We start from the raw sequence: 23,367 nt of genomic DNA, 5'->3' as shown, positions 1-23,367 counted from the left end.
TGTTCATAAAGTAATGCATAGTTAGTGTGTCTGTCGATTCTAAGAGCTTTAGGAGAGTAAAATTTTATGTTAAACTTCATATAAGTGGATATAATTCCTGCACCCCTTTTTAGGAAGGCTTAAGTTCCCGGGATAAACGGAGTTTCCACTTACTATACTGATTAGCTTTGTGTGCTATGCCAATCCAAGTAGAATTAACAGACAGATATATTTATGCTTAGTTGCTGGTTTAAGCTGAAATTAGGTTTTAATGGAATAAATACATCACAGAGAAATAATTAAAGACAGGTTTAATCATTCTGATATTACATCGTTATAACAGAGACATCTTCAGGGATACAGTATAAAAATTGTAAGAATACACATAAAAATACACAACACAATAAGTGAAAGAAGTTAGACTAGAAGCCTGAAGTGATGAAGGAATGCCCTGTATGGGTGCTTTTGGCTAGCCTTAGCTTCCTGTTTCGGAGAAAAGAGTATGGTAGTATAATTATATTACCATATAATTATATGTGATTATATATTACCATACAATTATATTATACAGTAATAAATAATAATAATAAAATTATGATGATGATTCTTATAGTGGAGAGTTTGCTATATTAAATTTTCTTTGGTATAGGGATTCATTTAGAAGTTTTCAGCAGTTTGTTATAGTAGTGAATGAGAGCTTGTTATAATGGTGTTTGCTATTAAGAGATTTGAATCCTGAGCTTCTGATCAAGATGCAAACTGGTCATTGCTAATACCATGTTTTAACATAAATATGTGCATGAATTCACATGGAGAGAACACAAAAAAGAAGAAAAGTTGTCCACGATACCTTCAAACTGGTTCAGCATTCAGGTTTATGCAGGAGATTTGAAATAGGAAGCACTTGCCATTTAGTTTTGAGCAGGGATAGAAACAAAAATTGTATTGAGAAAAGAATGTGTATGAAAGTTCTAAAATGAACCAGGCAAGTAAATACAAACACACACACACATATATATATATATATATATATATATATATATATTATTAGAGTCAAAATGAAAGTGTTTGGAAACAAGAACAAAACCTTGGAAACCCAGGAATAAATCTGCTGAAAATGTTGTTTAATTCAGGTAGGAGGCATATGGTGAAGCTGCCTGCACGAGTAGAAAATCAGAACTTCTTGGTGAACTGAAGAAGTCTAAGAAAAAAGAAATATCAAAAATCCCTGTCATATGTGTTGCCATTAGAGAATGCAGTTTGGTGGTAAAGCTTATACATAAGTTAGCTACTTATAACTGTATTTTTCAAGGATCACTTCACAGACTCCTTAAAAAGGTCACTTCCTGGCATGTTAAAGTTATTAATAACTTAAAACCATATAATTCTAGATTCCCTCCATATATATATATATATATATATGAACTATCATGGGTGCTCTGGATTAGAGAAAGATGTTTGTAGAACTTTTCTTGCCAAACAAAACAGCCAGAGTTCATAGTGAACTTAAACAAGGCTGAAATATCGGGAGTAAATTCAGTTAAAATATCCTACTGGTATTTCACACACAATAATATATAATTTCTTTTCATTTTTAATTTATGGGTGCTCTACCCCCCCCCCCCCCGTGACTAATTTCTTCATGGAAACATTTGAAGAGAAAGCACTAAATTCTGTAACATATAGACCCACTGTTTGACTACTTTGTTGATGATGTGTTTTCCATTTGGCCACATGGCCTAGATGCTCTCAACATATTTTTAACATGCCTAAACAATCAACATCCCAGGATCCAGTTCACATTGGAAAAAGAAAATTATAACAGTCTCCCCCTTCCTAGACACTTTAATTACATGCCATTATGATAAATCCCTGTCATTCTCATCATCATCATCAAATTCCTGACATGTATACCCTCAACGGGTGTACAGGATATGATAGTACTACATGAAAAATTTACATCATTACTAACTTCCTACCTACAATTTTCTACCAAATCAATCTGTTAGTTGTCAAAGCTACAACATTGTCAGATCTTATATTTATATATCTGTCTTCTAAGGCACTTTTTACTGTATCAATCCACCTATATCTTGGTCTTCCTCTGGGTCGTTTTCCTGCCAACCTGGCAGAGAACACTTGTTTTGCTAACCTTTCCTCGCCCATTCTGTTTAAGTGACCATACCACCTGAGATTAGCTCTGCTAACGCATTCCTGGATGCTGACAATGTCAAGTTCTTTCCTAATATCCTTGTTTTTAATATGATATTGCCATTGACGCCATCTGTTCACATTTCTAATCTTTCTCAGGACTCTCATATCTGCGGTCTGTAGTCTTTGGTCACGTGTTTTAGTTCTGACCCAGCTCTCAGATCCATAAGTTAAAACTGGTTTGAACGCTGTCTTGTATACAGCTAATTTAGTGTTCCGACTAATTTCTCTCTTATTCCATATGAATTTATTCAGTTGACTTCCTACCATACCAGCTTTGTTGATTCTGTTGTCTATTTCCCTATTTAATTTACCATCTTCACTAAAAATGGTGCCTAAGTAGCTGAAATGTTTTACTGGTTCCACAGGTTCTCTGTTCACAACACAGTTGACATTTTCAACGATTCTACCTATTTTCATTGTCTTTGTCTTGCTGACCTTCATACCATATCTATTACAACAGTTATTCAATTTAGTCAGGTAATCTTGCAAACTTGTAGCAGATTTATTTAGAAGTATAACATCATCCACATAAAGCAAAGAGCTGACATTAACATCTCCAATTCTGATTGATATCATTTTTAATACCACTTTCCTTCATAATGTGATCCATATAGATAATGAATAACAGAGGGGATAAAGTACATCCTTGTATGACACCAGATTTAACATTAACCCACCTTCCTGTATGTCCTTCAATTCTAACTGCTGACTTACAACTCAAATGTAGACTAAGTAGTATTGCTTGATATAATGCCCCATTGACACCATATAACTGCAGCGTATTGAATAGCTTCTCTCTTGGCACCTTGTCATATGCCTTCTCCAGATCTACCAAACTTAAATACAGATCTTTGTTATATTCCCATGATTTCTCAACTATCTGTCGTAAAGTGAAAATCTGATCCTGACAGCCTCTATTTGACCTGAATCCAGGTTGTTCTTCACCATGCTTCTCTTCCACAATCCTTCTCAACTGTTTCTCAAGTATACTTGCATATATCTTGTCAGGAACACTCAGTAGAGAAATACCTCTGTAATTCTCATTCAGTTTTATATCCCTTTTTATATCTGGGTACTATGAGAGTTCTACTCCAATCATCTGGAATTCATCCCTCTGTCCAGATCTTCTTAACTATGCATTGCAGCACTGTAAGACTTTTATACCTCCATACTTGAGCATTTCTGGTTGAATATCTTCTACTCCTGCTGCCTTTCCATATTTCAGGCCTTTGATGACCTTTTCCACTTCAAGTATGGATATGTATTCCTGACTGTATGCCTTTGAGTGTTTTTTACCACTGTGCTATCACTGCTTGTTTCATTTAGCAATTTTTCGAAGTAATTACTCCATACTTAAAGGATATCTTTTTTCTCCTGTTTTCACGTCACCTTTATCATCTCTAACTCCTTTTACAGCACTCTTTCCTCCATTTCTAAGCTTCTTGTACAACCTCTAGAATATTTTGCCACCTTCTTGATATTTATTTTCTATGTTCTTGCCAAAGTCCTCCCATGACTTTTTGTTTAGCAAGTTTTACACAGTGTTTAGCTTTCTTACATTTGTCTCTGTTTACTCTAAGAGCACAAGCTGACTTATTTGTCAAAAGTTTTTGATATGCTTTCTTCTTTTCCTTTACTGCCTCTTTAACTTCCTGTGTCCACCATGGAGTTCTGATTTTTCTATCCTTGCAGACAACCTCACCACATGCCTCTCTGGCTGAATCAATCAGGGTTTTCTTCAAGGCTTGCTACTGAATCTCCAAGGTTTGGTTCCTGTTCTCAAACTCTTTGAATTTTTTTTCAATAAGCTTTGTGTATTTTAGTCTACAGATCACATCTGTGAGCTGCTCAAATTTTATTTGCTTGAAAACTTTCTTACATGTTATTCTTTTCAATATGAAATTCAGTTTTATCCTGCTCAAGACTAAATAGTGATCACTTCCAATTTCAAATGCTCTGTACACTCTGGTGTCCTGAACCAGAGAGAAAACATCACTATCAACAATAACATAGCCAATGAGACTTTTCTTATTCCTTGCCTCTTCTCTCTATGTGAATTTGTGCACATTTTTATGCTGGAACATGGTGTTAGTAATAACCAGTTCATGTCCTGAGCAGAAATCCAACAGGTATTTGCCATTATTATTTGCTTTGCTCTTTTCTCCAAATTTTCCCAAAATATTTTTGTGTGTCTCACAATCATTTCCTATTCTGCTATTTAGATCCCCAACAAGGACCAACTTTTCCTTTTTTCATTGTATCAGTTGCTTTTTCTAAAGCATGAAAAAATTCCTCCACTTCTACCTTAGTACAACCTTCCTTGGGACCATAGGCCAAATAAGTCTCATTGTCCAATTCCCATTCTGATATTTGCCCACATCACTCTACTCGAGACTACCTACCATTCAAGAAGATTAGCCTCATATTTTGTGTTGAATACTATGGCTACTCCTTCTTTTCCTTGATTGTTATTGCCTGAATATAACATTTTGTATTTATTGCTCAGAAAGATCTCACCAGTTTTTGTCTTTTTTTGTTTCAGTCACCCCTATTATGTCGATCTGGTACTTATCTAATTCCTCGGCTAGCTCCATTTCTTTGCCATTCAAGCTTCTTATGTTGATAGTACTGATCTTGAACTCTGGTGATGTTGAATTGGGGTGTGCTTTCAAATTTGTTCCAGTAGCTGACTTTTCGCTGTTCTCCCTGGTTCCTTGGCGAAAACAACGGGGGCCTTGTTTAACTGGGCGATGCCCCAGCCAGCATGAAATTTTGTCATGTTGTACCATCATTTTGTATATGATTAAATCATATACAAAATCCAATAAGAATACAATTCGGTTGGCTAAATCCCAAATTGCCAGCCCATCCTCGTTTGTTCAGTATCAAGGTAGATACCCAACAGGGTGCACCACGAGAAGGTGAGAATTTGACATTAGGTCAGAAGCCCTGGTCGGTTCTCTGCATTCTTTAAAGGCTATGTGGAGGTCTCCTCTCAGTTATACAGCTTTGACCCTTAAGCACTTTGTATTCTCTGTTTACAGAAAACTCTCACACACACACACATATCAGTAGATTCACAGTCACATCACCTCACCCCCCCCCCCCTTCTCAGTCTGGGTAGTGGCCCTTCCCTTAATGCATAACATTATACATATCCGCAAGGAGAAGTGTTTTGCATTATGGGAGATACTCAGATAGGAGTGATGTTATCTTGCTCCACCTTTACAACGAGTTGCCCGGTGTTGTACCAGCTTACTCCGGTCCTGAAGATACTTTCAGGCACGAACTTTGTATGCTCACACTTGGATAAAGGATTAAACTAAATTTATTATTTCATCATCCCCTTTCTCAACAGTATGGAATTGTCAAAACTTTATATAACAGGGCTAAATTAAATAGTTCAGATTACAGTGCCCTCTCCACTGAATTTGACCACCTTCACAAAACCTTCTTAGCCAATGGCTACAATTCATACTAAATCCAAAATAACATTAAAACCCCAAACCCACACACCCTCTCCCCTCCCCAGATCAGACTACACTAAAGCTATCACTATTTCATGTATCCAAGGCATATCTGAAAAACTAACAAAAATCTTTAAAAATATAACCTTTCAACTACTTACAGACCATATAAAATAAAAAATTAGCATTCATTATCTGTTCACCAAAGGCCAGCCACAGTCCCTAGATCTGTCAGACATTTATCAGGTTCCATGTAGTAGTAAACTATTCTACTATGGCCAAACAAGCAGGACAGCCAACATCAGAATTGCTGATGAAACAGACTGTAATGATGGAAACGGACTATATCCATTTCCATCACTACAGCCACTCGGGATTTTCTGACTGTGCTTTGGACACTCGTCATAAAATATGCATATTTATATTTTCTGCATCACAGAAAATATAAATATGAAAGCCTTTTCCTTGAATCTGCTGTAAGAAACTATGCTAACCTCAACAAATTTGGTTGTATGAAATTGCCCCTAATTTGAGATGCTCTCATCCTTCATACTTCAGCCCAACAACCAAGGATGCCCAATTTAGCCCACTGGGGGTGCACTATTTTACGACTTTAGGTCTACTTTCAGTTGACATGCTTCATCTTCGTTACTTAGTGTAGTGTCTGCATTTACAATTTACATATCTTATTATATTTTATTCCCTGATGATAACAATTTGACTTTACTGAAACATTGGAAGTATTAATTAAATTTATTTTAGTTGATATTAGTCTATGTTGTAATTTCCTTAAAAAATATAGTTAGAGAATACAGAGAAAAATGTAAGAAACCTGTTTGAAAGGAGCTAGCTGAATAAAGTTGTTTAGGCAAATGTGGAATATAAATTCATATAGGTGGCAAAATGTTCTAGAGGCTTAGAGAGGAGTAAAAGGAATCAGAGATGATAAAGGGGAGATAAAAACTGAAGACGATATTGGTATTGACAGAGCAGTGGTAGAAAAATATTCAAGAATAATACAGGAGTTAGTTAATAAAAATCAGTTAAAAATATAATCAGTAGTTGAAACAAACAAACTCAGAATCCTTAAATGTGGAAAGGGCAGCAGCAGCAATAGAAAAAGAAAAACAGATGGATCAATGATGTATATTAAGAGGCTATAAAGAAATATAATAAGATGAGATTAAAAATGCTACAGGAGTGACCAATCACTAAAAAAAATACTGAGAACTATAATAGGACCTGCAGAAATTTAACTAGTAAAATACTGCAGCATTGAGAGAAAAGTCTGTCAGATCAAAATATCATGAACATTTCTGGTCATATATCACATATGACCAGAAATGTTCAGATATGAGGGTCTAAAAATGTTACTGTTTTTGCACCACATAATTCAGAAGGCTTGTTTAGAAGGTTAAATTCCAGATGACTGGAGCAGAGCCCTCATTGTGCCTATCTATTAGAAGGATAATAAAATCAAATGTGAGAATTACAGAAGTGTTCCCCCTACTGATAAGATTTATACATGCATACTTTGGCCCAAGTCTGCATGACATTAGTACTGATGGGATTAGAGCTATTTAACTTTGCATCCTCTAGAAGACTTTCAGTTAGTACATACCACTTTCCCAGAAGAAATGTCCATAAACAAATTTGGCTCTCCCTAGATGGAACAGTAAGCAGCCTGATGATAAACAATAGGCACAAGATATTTAAGAAACATTCATACCTGCAGACCTGATATATATAATACTGATCATTACCAGGTAATGGCATATTTCAAGCTAAGATTCTGTCCAATTGATAAATATTATCAGAAATACTAATTAATGTAATATTGAAACTTACGAGGATATAAACATGAAGGCAATATGCAGAAAAGATAAAGCAGGAAATACAATATTCAATTCCCCCTATACCTTGAGAAACATAGAAAACAAATGGGCTCAAATCAAAAATATTATTACTCATTGTGCTGAAGAAATTCTTCACTTCACAATTGACAAAAAGAAAAACAGATGGATCAATGATGTATATTAAGAGGCTATAAAGAAATATAATAAGATGAGATTAAAAATGCTACAGGAGTGACCAATCACTAAAAAAAATACTGAGAACTATAATAGGACCTGCAGAAATTTAACTAGTAAAATACTGCAGCATTGAGAGAAAAGTCTGTCAGATCAAAATATCAATTGAAAATAATACAAATGACTCAAAAAGGATCTTCAGGTGCAGTGGAATACTTAAAAGAGGGTATAAACCACAAACTTGAATACTGACTAAGAAGATTTAATTACCCAAGAAAGGGAAATTGTAGAGAAATTTGGAGTATTTTGAGAGATGACTAAACAAATCATCATCACCACCACTAGATGAAAACTTACACCAGAAATACAATGTTTAGAAAAAATATAGAACAATTGAGAAACCATCTCTGACTGTTGAAAATGTTATTAATGCACTAAAAAATAAGGCAACCAGAAAATAATATTGTGGCAGAACTTCTAAAAATTATAACACCCTTAACGACTGAAATTTATTAACTCATTAAGCTAATATGGCAAAAACGAAGAAATTCCAGTTGATTGGAACACAACCATACAGTACTGTATTTTTTTTAAAAAAAAGTGTATATCGCACTCTCATTTTCAAGATGTTATGAAAAGTCAGTTGAAAACTTCCTCTTTAAAAATGTAGATTCCTTAGTTTGCTATATTTTTTCTCAAAAAAATTCCTAGTTTCGAAAATAGAGTGCTGTCCTTTTAAACATTTACTTTTTATTTATTATCAGTGCAGAAATACATACCTATACTGATCTCCATTTGGTTATCATTTGAAAGTGGTCACATTGACTCAAAGTTTTGTAACAGCTGTAGTAGCTTATAAAGTGAGAAGTTGCATCAGTAGGCCACGAGGCATTCACATATTGCATTAGTAACATGTTTTCCATCCAGCTTTTTCAGAACTAAGATGTATACTGATGGGAATCTATATTGAGAGACCTGAAACAAGATTAAAGTTAGGCCCAAAGGTACCTTTGAGTCCAACTTTAATTTGTAATTCTTTTATATTATTTCTATACTTGTTTCTAATGCTACCAAATTCATTACTTGGAGCTGGTAGATCTGAATAATATACTGCACTGACATGATAATTATATTTAATTCACTTTGATATTTAAATGCATGTTAAATAAAAACTTTATTGCTTTTGTTTATTTTACAACTCTATTTGCATACTTTTATGAAATCTTTCATTTGTATGACATTTGTAACATAACTATAATGCTTAACCCTCCTGGATAAGATGTCAACTAATATCAGTTTTTTTTTGAAATTTCGATTTTTTTTATTTGATGCAAAAATTTATTGAATAAATATCAAAAACATTAATTTATGCCTTTAAAACATTTTGTCTTTAATTGTTTAAACATATTTTTTTTTGACTGATCTGTTATTTGTTGTTGAATTCTGTTTTAATTGTTTATGGTTATTATTATTTTTTTTTTTCAGCTTGTTTCTGTATTCCAACACCTTGGTGCAACTGTTGTCCATGCCACATACAACCGATTTATTATATGTACAAAGCGCCATAGAGCAAATGATGCTCTTGCATATATTGAATTTATAAATGGCAGTATTCGTGGCCGAGAAGTATTTCATGGGTTAGAAATAAGACCTACCATTTACTGGGAGTATTTGTTATGGTTGGATCCTGTAAGTATTTTAGAATCCTATATAGTTATTCAAATTAATTGCACAATATATTTTTAAAAATTATTATTGTAATGTGATAATTAAAAAATGTACATTAGTACTGATGGGATTAAGGCAGCCAGAAATTTTTTTTTTTTACTATGTTACAGTGTACACTAAACTCAACTGGACTTACTGAATTTAATATATTGCTGTGATAAGAGATATATTGCTGTCACAGGGGGGAAAAAAGTAAATGCATATTTACACACATATTTTTTTAGGCAAATTATGGTGGTGTAAAGGGTAAAGAAGAAAATGAAAAATCTAACGATCCTTTGGATAATGATACTGAAGCTTCTAAAATTAGTGACAAGAGCTTATCTAGTGTTGACTTTGAAGATGAAAGTGAAACCACAAATGAAAAGGATGATGAAGATCAGGAGGTAAAGTATTGTCCAAAACGTTTCAAATATTTTAAGTTGTATATATGAAAAATTTACTACATAGAAAAAATATGAAGCTATTTAGATGTTTAATCCTTTTTTATTGTTTTTTTTTTATGCTATATATTTTATCACTCCCATACAAGTCTATGATGCCTATAACAAATACTGTGTGTGGACTGGAACAAAGTAATCTAGTTGGTATTCTTCTTAAAGGGCTGAAGGTTGTAGTCCTTGGGAAATACTTCATGGTGGAAGGGTGTTTCACAGAACTGAAGTAGTTGAAATAAAAGACAATTCAGAGTAACAGGTTCAGTGAGTCTGCAGTTCAGCTATAGAAGGCTATTGGGTAGCTCTTGTCCTTGTCCCTGTAGGTTTAGCAGAAATGGAAGATGGGGCCTAATGAATGCTCATTCTGCTGAACAGTACCCGTGGAAATATCTCTAGAAGAAACACAATGCAGAAGCTGACCATCTCTGAAACAGTGGCTGAAGAGAGTCTGTAAGAGAGGGTCATCATTAAACAACCACTCTCTTCTGAATTGCATTAAGAATTTTTAGAGAGGTCTGTTATTGGATTAAGTGTCTATATAATCTGATAACCAGGTATATGTAAATGCACAAGAAATTTTTTAATGATAGTAATTATCTTAAAATATTATCAAATATATTTTATTCTCTAAAAACAACAGACCATCATCAGGGAAATGATTGCGCCACAAGTTACAAATTGCATTAAGTTGAGGCATAACTAATGATATAATATTGTTTAAATATTTTTTTAAAAAAAATATTTACAATTTCTGAGGATATACAATTGTTTCAATTGTGGTTTGATTGATGCAGTAAGGCCTCAGAGCTTTTTTTTTTTTTTTCAATAAACATTTAAAATGACTTCTATGGATTAGATGTGCCTTTGACCAAAAGATTTTATGATCTGGTTTGACTTGGTTCTGAGCAAGACATAAGATTTTCAGGGTGAATGCACTTTTGGTATTCTTGAAGTTTTCTCAGCAGTGCAGCTATTTTGTCCAAAAGATATTGAAAGTTTATTTTTCACTTGGTTAGAGTATAATAAATTTAGTTTAATCCTTTATCCAAGTGTGAGCAAACAAAGTTTGCGCCTGAAAGTATCTTCAGGACTGGGGTAAGATGGTACAACACCAGGGCAACTCGTTGCAAAGGTGGAGCAAGATAACATCACTCCTGTCTCAGTATCTCCTATAATGCAAAACACATCTCCTTGCAGATATGTCTAATGTTATGCATTAAGGGAAGGGCCACTACCCAGACTAGTTTCGACCTTTATTGAGGTCTCTTCAGTGGTAGCCAGGCCCAAGTTGAGATACCAGGCAGAAGCATTAGCAGGTCATCTCTACCTATAGGAGTTGCCAAATGGTGTGCCACCCTTTTTTAATAAATTACTCTGGATTTAGAGAAAGATGTTGAAAGTTTATTTTTCACTTGGTTAGAGTATAATAAATTTAGTTTAATCCTTTATCCAAGTGTGAGCAAACAAAGTTTGCGCCTGAAAGTATCTTCAGGACTGGGGTAAGGTGGTACAAAGGATTAAAGATATAAAAGATTAAACTAAATTTATTATACTCTGACCAAGTGAAAAATAAACTTTTTCCTGAACCTCACATTCAGCTTTATTCCCATTTTTATAGATGGGAACTATGAGAGCTCTACTTTAATCATCTGGAATTTGACCTTCTGACCAGGCTCTCTGAATTATGCAGTGTAACCACTGCAAAACTGCACTGGCTGAAAGTGAAATATGTTTGATACAAAAAAAATGCAAAAGATAGAATACACATATAATCATTTGTACAGTTTTAAAGAAATTCACACTTTTGGCAGTAATCTAATAAATTGGAAGGATGTGATTTTAAAAAATTTGTATTCAAAAATATTACCCATGATGCTAAGAAAAAATAAAGAACAGTTTGGACAGCCTTGTCAACAACGAGATATTCCTGTAGAAGCCTAAGGCTAGTATAGTTATGGCTTTATTAACCTCAAAAAACTGCTATAAATAAAATTCCTACTTTCAGTATACAAGGCATTGAGGAAACTGAAAAAAAAAATTAATAAACTAATCAGAAGGGGGAAAAAAACTTATTTAAATATAATTTTTAAGTTTCATCTTGAAAGGTACCTGTAGTATCTAATGATCAAACAACAAAAGAAGGCATAACTACAATGATAAACTCGATAAACTTTAATGAAAATCATATGCATTTCATCTTGAGCTCAAGTACATCATCGGTGTGTGGAAATAGCAAACAATTCAAAGAATAGGAATACAACAAATCAGTTTACCAGTTAAAATAGTTTCTGCTTGCTAGAGAAATAATAGTAAAAGAAATTATATATATATATATATACAGTAAAACCCCGTTTTTACGTTCCCACAATTTACGTTTTCCTGCCATTTACGTCATTTTCCGTTGGTCCCGTCTTAAGGCCTATTCTTATGATATATTGTTTTCCTGCCATTAACAACTTGATGTGGGCATTATTTCCCATGATTTGCATTTTTTTCTCGGGTAGCAATACTGATTTTCGAATCGATTTCTGCGGAAATCTGCGCATTTCTGTTCCCAGATTGCGTTGCTTTTGGCTGTAGTTTTGTTTCCACCATCACGGTGACTTGCACGCTTGCAGCAGTAATATAGTGATGAGTGATACCGTGATTTTTCAATCACAGTACGAATTGATATTGACGAATTTCTGCTATGTAATTTAGCATGTGAGAGTTGCTTTCAAGTTGCAGTGGTGGATTATCCATGTTAGTAACATGGAGAAAAAAGACAGAAAATGTATTTCAGTAGAAGAAAAGATGCCAATTCTGCGAAGTGTAGATTGGCATGCCAGAACACATGTGCATTTAGTAAAAGATCTTGGAATCTCTGTGTCCACTTTGAACACGATAGTGAAAAACAGGTCAAGCATTGAACTCAATGCAAAGCAATATGGCGCTATGTCAAAAAAAAAAAAAAAAAAAAATGGAAAGCAAAAGCAATCAACAATTAAAGATGTTTTTTAAATAGATAAATGTAAGTAATTGTAAATTCATTTATTTTCAGTTATTAAATTTTGTAATCTAGTATGTAGATTCACATACTAGCAGTAAGTCATCTTTCGGCCTTTTTTTAATGTTTTTTTACATTTCCTGCTATTTACACTTTTTTCCATCAGTACCCTGAAAAGTGTAAAAAAGGGGGTTTTACTGTGTGTGTGTGTGTGTGTGTGTGTATATATATATATATATATATATATATATTTTTTTTTTTTTTTTTTTTTGATAACATACACAAGATGAGAATCTCTGAGACTTTTGAAGACGAGAGAGAGAGCCAATCATTCCAGTCTAGATTAGGCCAGTGTAAAAGGGCTTCACAACTTCCTTTGAAAAGGTATTCATATTTAAAACTGCTTCTACGAAGAAGATGAGCTTCATCCCACAAGATACTGTGCTTAATATCAATGCCATGCTGTGTCAGACCAGACTTTTGAGGTTTCAGGTATTTAGCGTAGTACTGATGTTCATTAATTATTTTTTTCTACAGAATAGCCTGTTTGCCCAAAGTATGTTAAATTACATTTACGAGGGAAGTACCAGCTAAAGACGGGCAGCAATTTAGCTTTAGTAGATGGTAAAAAATATATTTGATTGGAACGCTGCAATCTAGTAAGAAACCTTAGTTGTTGGAACGTAGGAGTTAATTATCCATTGGATTTGATGAAGATTGTAACTATTTAAATCCATTAAACTTTTGATAGTGAGAAGTTCTTATTTTAAGTGTGAGGGAAAAGAGCAAACAGTATGTACTCTGTTATGAGGGCTGTTCGATAAGTCCGTGCAAAGTCTAAGAGATGGCGCCACCAGTACGTATCGATGTTATTTTAGTTGGTGGCAACTGTTGGAGGATCACACACTAAGTTTCAGTCAGATAGATCTATTACTCTGAGTTTGGCATTCGTTTAATATGATCAAGTACCATGATTTGTGAAAAATGGATGAGAAAGAATTTCGTGTAGTGATTAAACATTACTTTTTGAAAAACCAAAGCTAAGCTTGATAAACATTATGATGAGTCTGCACCTTTGATTAGAATGGTTTATAAGTGGTTGAGTAGCTTTCGAAGTGGCCATATGAGCACAAGTGTTGCTGAACATTTGGGATGCCATGTTGAGGTCACTACTCCAGAAATTATTGAAAAAATTCATTATATGGTGATGGATGATAGAAGAGTGAAGGTGCATGAAATTGTCAAGGCTGTGGGCATCTCAAATGACTGCATACATAATATTTTATATGAACATTTACATGTGAGAAAACTATCTGCAAGATGGGTGCCGCGTTTGCTAACTGGATCAAAAGCGTCAACATGTGAACTGTTGCAAGGACAGCTTGAAGCTGTTTCACTGGAATCCAGAGGAATTTTTGCATTGTTTTGTAACAATGGATTCATCACTACCAGACTGAGACCAAAGAACAGTCAAAACAATGGGTTGCAAGCAGGGAATCTGCATGAAAGAAAGCGAAAACCGTTCCTTCAGCAGGAAAAGTTATGGCCACCATCTTCTGGGATGCTCATGGCATAATCTTCATAGACTTCTTGGAAAAGGGCAAAACAATTACCAGAGCGTAGTATGCATCTTTGCTGGATCATTTAAATAAAGGAAAAGTGACTACACTTGGCAAAAAAGAAGATTCTTTTTCACCATGACAACGCACCCGGTCACTCTTCTGAAATTGTGACTGCAAAATTGTTCGATTTACGCTACGAAGTCCTTTCGCATCCCCCCTACTCTCCAGATTTGGCTCCCTCATGAAAAAACATGAAAGCCTGCAGGAAAGAGATTTTCATCACCTGATGAGGTGATTGCTGAAACAACTGCCTATTTTGAAGAGTTTGACAAATCATACTATATGGACGAGATCAAAAAACTCGAGCATCATTGGACTAAGTGTATAGACCTCAAAGGAGACTTTTGAAAAATAAAAAATGTTTGTCCCCAAAAAATTGTTTTCTTCATTTTTACACGGACTTATCAAACAATCCTCGTAATTAAGGACTTGGAAACATTAAACTTTTTTGGGAGGTGTGATGAGCAGAGTTTGATGTATATATTTGCCAGTAAAGGTAGTTTCTGATAAAACACTGGTTGACAAAGTACTTGAGTCTGTACAAGGAAGAAGAATGTCTAAGAAGGGTAAACTATCAGATTTTCTTTTTCCATGGTGAATTGAATACATGGATGAAGTTTAATGATTCCACTTAGGAAGATGATAAGTTTGTTTTCAGATTGAGGCCAGACATCAAAAATGTCATTGATATAGCTAAATTCATCCATTCATCCCTAACTGTTTTGCTACATTGATGACATTTGCTGTCTGACCTCATTCTGAAAAATGAACTTGCTGTTATACCTTCCTAAAATGGCCTCACCTTCTTAGTAGGTGTGCACAACTTGATTGTCTTTGAGGGCCACAACCAACTTGGACCACCTGACCAAGGGCCAGATCACTTCGGACTTTGAATCTTAGACTAGTCCACTACAGCTAAACTTAAGTAAATTTGTTAGTAGGTCTACAGCAAATACTAATTAATATGCATATTTAAATTTTTTAGAGAGTTACAATTAAAATTATAATCAAAATTATTTACAAATAGATATAGCTGCAAAATTTCTCAATAAAAACCACTTAACCATAAACACAAAGTTTACTAATAATTTCACTGAGAATATCACACTTATTTTCAGTGAAATATCAGTGACTGAATGTCATAATGTGACACATTGCATTTCTTTGTTGCCACTATTTTATCAAAGTTTGGTGTCATGTTTTAAGTGGCCGTTCTTAATATGGCCACTAAATTGATATCGCTTAAAGATGAACGCTGTTTGGTTTTGTTCAAGTTCATGACTGAAAATGTTTGTTCACAAGTGCTCCCAAACATACAAAATACCTGGTAGGCAGTATCCAACAAACTTTTAAATTTATCCTGAATCAGAATAGAATAAAACTCTTGGAAAGTACTCCCCCTATGCTTGACCCGATAGTTTTCAGAACACTGGAGATCAATAACTTCTATCTGGAGTTTGACAGGTAGATTTCATGCTTCGAAAGAAAATGGATCCTTAATCACTTTTATGCGGACTTCGTCTTCATTACTCAATGGCATTCTTTTCTGAAACTCCTCACTTAGAAGTGATATGTGCTGTTTATATTTTCCACCCACCATTGAATGATATTCTGATGGAATATTCTGTCGACGAGTTAAGAAATGTGATATATCCCCCTTAGCAAGTTGATTTTCAAGCAAACTTAATATCATTTTGAATGCTTTTATAAGAGACATTAACCGAAAACCAAACTTATTTTTTCCTTGAAGCTGTAAGTTAAGGTCATTCAAGTGACCCAAAATGTCACACAAGAAAAATAAATCTTGATTCCATTCTTCATCCATTATTTCTGGGAATGGAATTTTTCTATATCTTCTTGTGATTCTAAAAATTCAACTAGTTGATTTTTTAGAGTGACAAAGTGTGACAAAATTTTGCCGCGGGTCAACCAACGTACATCAGTGTGGTATGGTAGATCCCCGTACTCAGCATCATTTTCTTCTAAAAATGCCTGAAACATTCTGTGTTTCAAATCCCGAGCTCGAATATAGTTGACCAGAGCAAATACTACTTTAATCACATGATCAAACTGCAAAACCTTTGAACATAACACCTGTTGATGAATTAGGCAGTGAAAAATTTTGTCAATGGTTTACCTGCATACTGTTCAATAAATGTTACAGTGCCAACATTTTTTCCACACATAGATGGGGCATCATCAGTGCAAACTGCTATTAAATTCTTGAAATTTAAGGATAGTTTTTCAGTTACACACACACATCTTTATATTTTCTGTGATCTCCTTTCCTGTTGTTCTTCCTTTCATTGAACACAAATCAGCAAGCTCCTCTGTCACCTGAAAATTCTTATTAACGCCTCTTACATATATTAAAAGCTGTGCAGTATCTTTCACGTCAGTACTTTCATCCATAGCAAGCGAATAATAGAAAAATTCAATAGCCAATTTTTGCAGGTTATCTTTAAGATCCTTGGCAATATCAGCCACCCTGCGCTGAACAGTCACATGGGACAAACTGATATTTTCAAAATTATTTTTCTTATCAGGACACAATTCGCAAACGGCAATCATCAGACACTTTTTTATCAACTCTTCCTCAGTAAATGATTCCAGCACAAACTATTTCTTGTGATATTCTTAAGCTTACCTTTGTGGCAACTTCATTTCCAGATGTCACTTTTTTAAAGGCTTGTTACCCACCGCGAAGGACTTTCAATAACTTTGCTGCTTTTATTTGCTTTTCACTTGCATCCAACTTACCAAGGTTAGGATGTTTCGATTCAAAATGACATCTCAGATTGTGCTCTGCGATAGATTCCTGGCAAACAATGCGCACCATTTTGTCCTTAAATAACGTAAAAAAATATTTGTTTGTCCACTCAGGGTTAAATGCTCGATGTTCCAAATCTATTTTACGCTTTTTACTTAAGCTTGTTGTGTCGAGATTGACAATATTAATTTCAAAAAACTAATGATAAAAAAACTCACAATAATGCAGGTTATGATAACAGTTATGTAATGTATTGCTCCAGCTACAACTAACCACTACACTGCCAAAGCCAGTCAAGGCATGGCCAACTTACACAAAGTTGGCCATGCCCTGATAACGTGATAATGACTTGATGTCTACGTTCTTGTTCGTAGACATCAAGTCATTATCACGGAGATGTAATTTTGAATTTCCCTGCAGCGACACTAGCACTAACAAAACCTCAAAGCGATTGTAATAATTTGTTATTAAATATGACAGTGGGAATAACTCCAAATGCAATTTATTGTCGAGTTGAAAGAAACATGATTGTAACATTAATCGCATGAGCGTAAACATGCAGAGTCTTAGTAAAAATTTAATGCAATGCTAGGAAAAAATCGCCTAATTCATATTCCCCCATATGATTAAATAATTTCAATCAGGCAGATGGGCCAAAATAAATAGCATTGTGGGCCGTATGTTTTGCAGGCCTGCCCTATGGGAATAAAAGGTATTAGCGATTTTATTTATTTATTTATTTATTTGTATTTATCTTAGACTAATATATTACTATGTCATAATGTTTTTTACAAGTTTAACCAATCAAGATGTTGTATCTGCTATATTGGATCTACTATTTATTCTTTAAAGTCTCATTAAATGGAACATTACTGAAATTGTAATTCTTCATACCAGAATACATACATTTCACCACCACTTAGAAATGTAAGCAAAAGCATACCAGTAATATTAACAGAAATCCCACTATTAAAATATCATTGCATTGCATGATTTTATTTATTTATTTATTTGTATTTATCTTAGACTAATATATTACTATGTCATAATGTTTTTTACAAGTTTAACCAATCAGGAAGTTGTATCTGCTATATTGAATCTACTATTTATTCTTTAAAGTCTCATTAAATGGAACATTACTGAAATTGCAATTCTTCATACCAGAATACATACATTTCACCACCACTTAGAAATGTAAGCAAAAGCATACCAGTAATATTAACAGAAATCCCACTATTAAAATATCATTGCATGCAATATAATCTAACTGCGCCCCTGAAATTGAAAAGTTACCATTATTGATTTCCAAGAAAATTAAACCAAATTATATTGCCCCAGAATGCTTGCAGTAAGAACCCCCAAGATGCTATAAACACAAAAAAGACCCTACCCAATCTCGTCTTTATGGCAATGAAACAAAATAAGTTACTCTCCCCTTGAACTCAAACCATTCAAACTCCCTGTTACTCTCAAACCAACCAATCTTAATAAACCATGCAGCAAGCTCATAGTCAGTTTTGCACTATTATCATTTAACAATGATTCCCACAAAACATCAGCATGTTGTCATGTTGCTAGTCCTGTATATATTTTACTAATTTTTGCCCCTTGTTTGTTCTTTAAGACTTAGTTTTCATAATTTTAATTCTTAATCTTTCAAAATCTATAGTCCATTTATTTCATCATCTTCGTTGTGTACTGGTTTTATTCAAGTTTCATTTTCGGCAATCAGATATATAGTAGTCCCCCCCCTTATCTGCAGTGGGGATACATTCCAAGACATAGTTTTAGGTATCTGCAGGGGGGATACATTCCCCCTGCAGATACCTAAAACCATGAATAGTACTGAATCCTATATGTATATACTATGTTTTTTCCTATACATACATACCTATGATAAAGTTTAATTTATAAATTAGGCACAGTAAGAGATTAACAACAATAACTAATAATAAAATAGAACAATTATAACAACATACCGTAATAAAAGTTATCTGAATATGAATGGAATCTTAGTAACCTCAGCATACGTTATTTTTTATTATTTTATAAAGTTGAGAACTTTCACCTTTTCACTTAAAAGGACTTTACTTTACAGTTTCTCTTTGGCAAATCTGAATTGCCAGCATCACTACTCTTATGCTTTGGGGCAGTTATTAAGTAAAATTAGGGTTACTTGAACGCAAGCACTGTGATACTGTGACAGTTTATCTGATAACCAAAAACTACTCAGAGTGGTGCACAATTTAACACATATAAATTGTTTATTTCTGGAATTTTCCATTTAATATTCTCGGACCGGGGTTGACCATGGAAAGTGAACCCATGGATAACGGGGGGGGGGGGGGCTATGGTACGTATTTAAGTTCACATAGAACTTCATTCCCAATACCTTTGTTAGATCCTGAATGAAGGAATCTTGCAAAGAAATCAATCATTCAGAATCCAACTTATTAAACTTACAAAAAAAGAGAAATACCTGCACATCAGCTAAAATTAAAAGTGAAACTTCTTCACTTTATGTATAAAATTTGCATTCCTTATTTCATGTACGATATATTTAATCTATTATGTTCATATTAGGATTTTTTAGAGTATGTTTTATAAGAGGGATGATCTGACTTAATTTAACCTCACTTAAGCTGTGCAAAATTGACTGTGAGTCATCAAATAGTTACTAAATAATAATTCTTGGAAGGTATAAAACTACACATGTACAGCGTAACGCTGGCAGCAGTTGCTTAAGCAGAATGTATATTGGCACGAATTCTGGGAATACAAGAGCATAACAATGTCAGGAAAGCAAGGGATGAGCCCAAGGGGGTGAAAAGATATGGGTCGTGTGCATAAGGGACTCTGAAAAAGGGGGCACTCTAATGAAGAATATAAGGGGGACGAATGCCGTATCGAAGTTCTTGTCATATCGTTTTCCTTTTTGGTGGTTCGGAAGTTAATGGGCAGTTCGCGAAAAGGGGGGGGGATGAAGCGTCTGTGCTAAGATAAGATGTCAGACAGTAGGCTTTTTTGAGATTGGAGTAGGATTCTACGCAGAGCTGAAGGTAAAATTTCCAGTCCTAGCAGAATCAAGCCAGTGCTGAAAAGTCCCATCAAAATGTTCCTAAAATGCAGAGATTGAGTCTGTTTTCGTCAGAAATAAAGAAGATAGCGTAGCCCCTACGTTGGCATATGGACAGCCAATAGAGAAGAAGTAACCAGACGTACATGTGGTGGTGAAAGACGCGGAAAAAGTTCAGTAAGGTGAAATTACCCTATTTTACCCTATTTAGAAGAGAGAAGATTGTTTGTGAATGTGAAATTAAGAACAATATTCTAAAGAACTCTGTGGACAGTCTCTAATTAGAAAGTTAACCTCCTTTGAGAGAGTAAGAAGAATTGTTTGGAAGAGATCTTTTGTAATTGTATATGATAGGATTAACTTAATGAGATCAGAATTGTGTATTTTAGTAACTGAGTAACATTAGAATGTATGTTTATATTATCTTATAAATAGCATTAGAGAAAGGAATTTTAGTTTAACCTTCATATCATTTGCTATCTATCCCAATATGCAGTTATTGTGTTTCGCATACTTTATGAACCTTTAATTAATTTAGAATATGTTAACCTCTTAACTCGAGTTTCATTTAGTATTGAGTCAAATTGAGTGTAAGAAATTTTGTGTATTCTGTTTAGATATTCCAATAAACATGTCATATTTACCTAAGCCTGAGTCATGCCTGATTACAATTCCAAAATACCACTTATAAAAATAGAATCTATTTTGGTGGGAAGGAATTAGGAAGTGTATATAATTATAGATTTAGGTCACGACTGCAATAATCTGAATCTATACAGCAGCATTAAAGTTAAAGATCATTGTGTAAGAACGTCTCAGAATCTAGTATTGTCTCCCTGAGTAAGGATCCTTTTCTTCTATAGAATACTGGCTGGTGCAGCAAAATATAAATTCGCCAGTATCTGAAGAGGAATCAATCCTAGATATATGTATATTAGGCCCGATATCTGAAGAAGTAAAATAGCGATAGAAAGATAGAATAGGAAGATATAAATCAGAAAATATAGAGAAAGCAACAACATAATAGAACAGCCGGTAGGATTTTAAGTGAATAAGGTTTTGAATAAGATAGGATATAATCGAGTAACAACTAATTAAGTATAAATCTGTAAAATAAATATTTAACAATGGTGCAGCCGACAGAATGTGATTAGGGCCCCTAAAGTTTAAGGTTAATAGGGAATAATCACTATAAGTTGGTCTTGGATTCGTATAAGGCAATCAGGCATTTGTTGGAATAACAAAGAGTGTGAAAAGAGGTAATAATTAAGTTTGTAAGATGAATGCAGGTATGCCTCAACCATTGAGTTCAGATTAAGATGACTCTGAATTCTTTAGGACGATAAATCCTCAACATGTTTTTCCTCAGTTTTTGGGGGAGGAGTCTGATGATGTTCTGGTGTTTTTTGAGTACATAGAAGAACTATAAGAAGAATTGGTAGATGGAGTGAGCTCCAACTGCTAATTCTTCTCTGTAGTAAGCTCATTGGGAAGGCAAAGACATACTTTTATTTCTCCCCTGTCTTAAAAGAAACTAGAGATTACTATAAGTTTAAGGAGGTCCTGATATACCAGTTTTCTAAAGTAAGGAATGTGGGACCAAATTTATGGAAGCTCCAGAAGATGGTGCAAAAAGACAAAGAAAGTGTATCAGACTACACCAACCGAGTCTTAGCTCTTGCCAATACATTAAGTGTCTCTGACAAAGACCGGCACTATATTAACTGGGCAGTTTTTCAACATTTTAGGGGGGGGGGGATTGAGACAAGAACTGAAGGAAACAGCGTTTGGGAGGGACATAACAAATTTAGAGGAGTGCTTGACAGCAGCGAGACAAAGAGAGCAACTGCTTGGAGACATTTGTCCCGCAGCCTCAATTGGGTCCGTCAATGTCATTAGAGAAGAGAAAAATGGCAATGTTTGCATGATTAAAGAAGCGAATGATTCCGCTTTGTGTGAACAATACTGAAAGGAGTCAGGCACATGTGAGAGCATGACTACTAATGATCAAATGAGTAGTGAGAAAGATGGAGAAGGATCAATCGACTTCAATCAAGTGACTGACTACGAGACCAACCAACACCACAAAGGAAGGACTGCCTGACATTGAAGAAGTACGTTCAATGATTAAACAAGAAGTTGAACGCTTACAACAACCCATAATGGACCATCTTGATGCTGCACTTCAGCGGCTGGCAGCAATAACTGAAGGGACCTCTCAAATAGAGAAGACTAATGAGATGATAAGAAAAGAAGTCGAAAGACTACAACAACCGATTGTGAATCATATTGAAACTGCATTGAAACAGCTGGCGGCAGTTACAGAAAAGACTTCTGAATCAACTATACCTCAAAATGAGAAGACCAATGAGATAAAGAACAGAAGGGAGCCTCCTAGACGTTTCAGTTGCAAAGAGATTGGGCACATAGCTCACAACTGTTTTAAGAACAAGAGGCTTTCCATGAGAAATAATAGAAATGAGTCGAGGTTTGGGCAAACTCCTCATAATTATGAAGGTAAACCATGGAGGAGAGGACAGAGGAATCATGAACATCTTAGAGGGTCGAGAATGATAATCAAGGGGAACATACAGGGATGTTATTGTAACATATTGCTAGATACTGGTTCCTGGGCTTCTGTAATTACTGAAGATTATCTTCAAGAAATAAAATTCTGTGTGTGGCGAAGAATTTCTAATCTAAGGAAACTGATTAGATTATCGGGAATCTCTACATCAGAAATACATGTGACAAAGAAGGTTAGAGTAAAATTATACTTACCTGAATTTAACATGAATGTTTGGCAAGATTTGTTGGTCCTCCCTAGGCCATCTCGACCAAGCTCACAAATCATCTTGGGAATAAGATTTCTAGAGAAGTACAAATTCTCATGTGACTTCTCTCATAATAAAATGTTCCTTATGGGAAGAAAACGATCAGGTAAAGAGAGAAATAATAATGGAAAGAAAGTTACGGAATCACATCAAGGCAGCATGCAAAATAAAACTAACATCGTACAAAATGTACAGTCTAAGAGGGATAATAAAGAATGTATAGA

General features: G+C 34.5%; 1 protein-coding gene across 1 annotated transcript in view; it reads left to right on the top strand.

The window, feature by feature from the left end:
• PolE1 (DNA polymerase epsilon catalytic subunit 1) overlaps positions 1–23,367 on the top strand; it is a 415,552-nt gene that overhangs the window by 341,197 nt on the left and 50,988 nt on the right. The window contains exons 44-45 of the mRNA XM_090412775.1: positions 9,176–9,379; positions 9,643–9,804. Coding sequence (XP_090268901.1) covers positions 9,176–9,379; positions 9,643–9,804 — 366 coding nt within the window. The remainder of the gene's footprint in view (positions 1–9,175; positions 9,380–9,642; positions 9,805–23,367) is intronic.

The sequence above is a fragment of the Typopeltis vanoorti genome, chromosome 23 (genome assembly GCF_054136105.1).
Source record: "Typopeltis vanoorti isolate ZY-2024b chromosome 23, IOZ_Tvanoo_1.0, whole genome shotgun sequence".
Lineage (NCBI taxonomy): Eukaryota > Metazoa > Arthropoda > Arachnida > Uropygi > Thelyphonidae > Typopeltis > Typopeltis vanoorti.
Note: the sequence above shows the minus strand (reverse complement) of the source record. Positions and strands in the feature narration are given on the sequence as shown.